The sequence below is a fragment of the Pygoscelis adeliae genome, unplaced genomic scaffold (genome assembly GCF_000699105.1).
Source record: "Pygoscelis adeliae isolate BGI_AS28 unplaced genomic scaffold, ASM69910v1 Scaffold171, whole genome shotgun sequence".
NCBI lineage: Eukaryota > Metazoa > Chordata > Aves > Sphenisciformes > Spheniscidae > Pygoscelis > Pygoscelis adeliae.
This window is the reverse complement of record NW_008824186.1, coordinates 8,840,473-8,843,841: the sequence shown is the minus strand read 5'-3', so window position 1 is coordinate 8,843,841 and position 3,369 is coordinate 8,840,473. Positions and strand designations below refer to the sequence as shown.

The following is a 3,369-nucleotide window of genomic DNA, read 5'->3' as shown; positions in this document are numbered from 1 at the left end:
TCCATCTCCATCTTCACCGTGGCCTAAGCCCCCGAGTAACATCGGTCCTGGATACATTGCCCCATGCTGCAATCACACCTCCGACCGCTGGAAAGACTGCCCATTAACTGGCAGCCCATCTCAGAAAAGAAACAAAGGTCTAGAAACCTTGAGAGCTGTGGATGTGGAGCTATCCTCATCCACTCACTGCGGTGTTAGCGATGGTGGAAATTTAAATGCGAACCCCCTTTCCAAACAGTTTAAGCTAATACACTTATTTTGGAAGGGCAGTAGGTAAGAACGAGTATGTGATTGCCGCAGTTCAGTTGACCAGCAGTACTTTGCAGAACTGTAGTAACTTCATTCCTTGCAAATACGTGCCCCCCTCGAACATACGCACACACCAGCTACTGTCACCGATACCGCCTGTCAAACCCGCGGTCTCATGGCAAAGTCCTTTTCCTAATTTCTCATCTTTCCATGCACTGTTGCAGGTCTTGAGAAATCATTCAGCTGTTTTTCTGTAGCTTGGCACGTAATTTCCGTGATGATTCCCCATTCTTTAATCCCCAAAGTTCCTTGGCGTTGCGAAGATTGGGGGGCATTGACGCTCATTGGCCATTTTGTGCAGGTATAGTTAAAAATTTAAGAGCAATTAAGAACTTTCGAAAGGCGATGTTACGAATTGCCCCTTTTTGGAATGGAAGATGATCACTGAAATATGTGATTCTCAAACTTGATAATTTTGTAAGTTGTTATGCATTTCCTGCTTCCTTAGCAAAGTCATGAAGACACCTTTCTAATTCTTTTTGTATTTCCTTTTGTTACAGTTTCTACTTTGCTAGCAAATCTTGATTACTTGGCTTCCTTTTCACCCACTGTTATTTTATTTCAAAGATTCAAGAAGTGTTTTAATTGTTCAAGGTAATACATGCTTTATGTTATGCATAAAGGATAACATATACAGGAAGCGTATGGCATATTAATACTTTTTAGCCTGTCTGCTCTTGGTCTTCTATTTTTTTTTCAGTCTGTATGATGTTTCATACTGCTCTGACAGGCAAATGTTATTTAATGCTGAGGGCTGTCATTCAGAATGCAAAGGAAAATTCAGACCATGACATGGCAGTATACCAATAATAGAGGGATTTAAACACTAAAATAGGAGCAAACAGCAAATGAGAAAGAAAGGTAAAGAAGGAATTTGAGAAAGCAAGAAATACAGAGTGTAGTTTGTACAATTTTATGAAATGTCTGACTCGGCTGTTTGAGGGACGAAATCCTCCCCAAAATACACACGCATTATGTGGAAGTCATCTCATGTCAATTTACATGGAATTACGTCAAACCAAATGGAGCACAACAGGAGCAGAGGAAGATGGATTCAGCCGTTGCAACAACATGAAAGAGTTCAAGTAGGTTTTCAGAATGAAAATTGGGAGTGTCACAAAGGAAAAGAAGTCCCCTCAAGACAATAATAGAAAATTAAACAGTAGATTTTCATTATTTGCAAAAAAAAAAGGTAACAATTGACAACAGACAACCAATGCAAGCCTCAGAACTACGCAAGTGCTAGAAGCAATACCGTCCAGGCTTTGGATCTCTCTTTTGGCAAAACCTGACAGAAATAAAGAATTGTGTAGCTTCTTTTAGCTCTGCATTGTTAGATTTTCATGGACCACAAAACCAAGAACAAAGACAAATAGAAGTAATAGCATTTTAGTCACATTTTAAATATACTTTTACTATTGTATTTTTCTTCTCTACAGGGAACTTTACAATTATACAAATTATAAAGGACAAAAATCTCCCCAACAGCTAGCACAAATGCAGTCATGTAACTACTAGCTTGTTCCTTTTCAGTTCTTATTTGAGTGATGTTGCTAGGACAATCAACTGTTTCAATAACATACTACTAGTATCTGAAAAACGAGAGAAAAAAGGATTACTAGTGTAAAATCATGCAGTAGAAACAATTCCTTCTTTCAAATAAGAATATTTAACTCACTAAAAGTGAGGGACACAAAAAGAATAGTTTCTATTTTTTTCTGCAGCTGTCACATATTGTCCAATTTTTTCCATATAAAATGTGATCTATTTATCTACCTCAGAGGATGCTTGTGAAGCTTAATTCACCTTTTGTGAAACGCTTTGGGATTCTCAGTTTTACATTATAAATTAATCTTTTTTGTGTCTATATTATCTACTAGTTACTTTTGCTGAGCAAACAGATTTTGCTTGTTGAGCTTGAAATGTTTCACCTGCAACGTCTTGGATTTGACACACTGTGACTCAACTTGAGATTTCTGCGGGCTAGCTGATGGCTGGAAGCTGGTGGGTCTGTGGTCTGCGGCTCGGGAGAGGATGTGGCCAGGGGTTTGGGTTCCAGAGGTCCCAGCAGCGACAACGCGTGGTGACGCAGCCATGTCTGAGACACTGGGCTTCTCCACACAGACCTGGGAGCTTGGCAGCACAACACCTCAGGTTTGCAAGAATTTCCACATTCCTATTGCAAAGCCAGGACTCAGAATCCTCCTTGAAGGTCTTAGAGGAAATCAGTTCTAGGGACAGTGTTCTGGAAAAGATGTTTTTCTGAAATTAATTAAAACAAAATGAAAATAGGCTTTCTCTGAAAACATACTTCTTTTCAATAAAATGTGGAAGAAAGTTTAAAAAAATCTGGTATTTGCATATACTCTTAAGATGCAACACATTTTTTAATAATATTTACCTCAGTAAGTTTATTTTCCCATCTATATGCACCATTATGTTTTTAATTTCAGTCCTAGTGGATTCCAATCATCCATTAGAATCAGCCTATACAGGCCGATTATATAAGCAGGTTTGTATTTGTCTCGTCAGCGCTATTCTAACATTACTTCTTGTTCCTTTGATAAACAGAAAACTACAAAGCTATTGCAAGCAATCTGATGTTGGAAGCAGTCGGTACCCTCATCTTCCAGGGAAGCCATAGACTCATAGAATAGTTTGGGTTGGAAGGGACGTCTAAAGGTCATCTAGTCCAACCCCCCTGCCGTGGGCTGGGACATCTTCAACTAGATCAGGGTGCTGGTCAAGTCCATGGTCTGATCCTACCAGCATGTACCCACAGGAAGAGTCGGTGGTCCAAGAGGCTGAACACGAGTTCTTTTTCTGTTTCAGGAAAGCAAATTGAGAAGCTTGATCTCCTAATATTCTCTAAAAGCAAAGCATAGCTTGGCGTGCACGGTTAAGTCCCAGACTGCCTGAAATGTTGACAAGATGGGCTCCGGCCAGTTGCCTAACCACAGGAGCGAGACGCCATCTGGGACACTTTAGGGTAACGGGGACACCTGCCCAGGGCTCGCAGATGGCCCCGCGCCGGTGACGCCTGTGCTGTACCGGAGCAGA

The 3,369-nt window shown here is 40.5% G+C and overlaps 1 protein-coding gene across 1 annotated transcript in view; it reads left to right on the top strand.

The window, feature by feature from the left end:
* The first annotated feature begins 1,311 nt into the window (after nt 1-1,311).
* FBXO3 (F-box protein 3) overlaps nt 1,312-3,369 on the top strand; it is a 24,715-nt gene continuing 22,657 nt past the window's right edge. The window contains exon 1 of the mRNA XM_009334595.1: nt 1,312-1,394. Coding sequence (XP_009332870.1) covers nt 1,312-1,394 — 83 coding nt within the window. The remainder of the gene's footprint in view (nt 1,395-3,369) is intronic.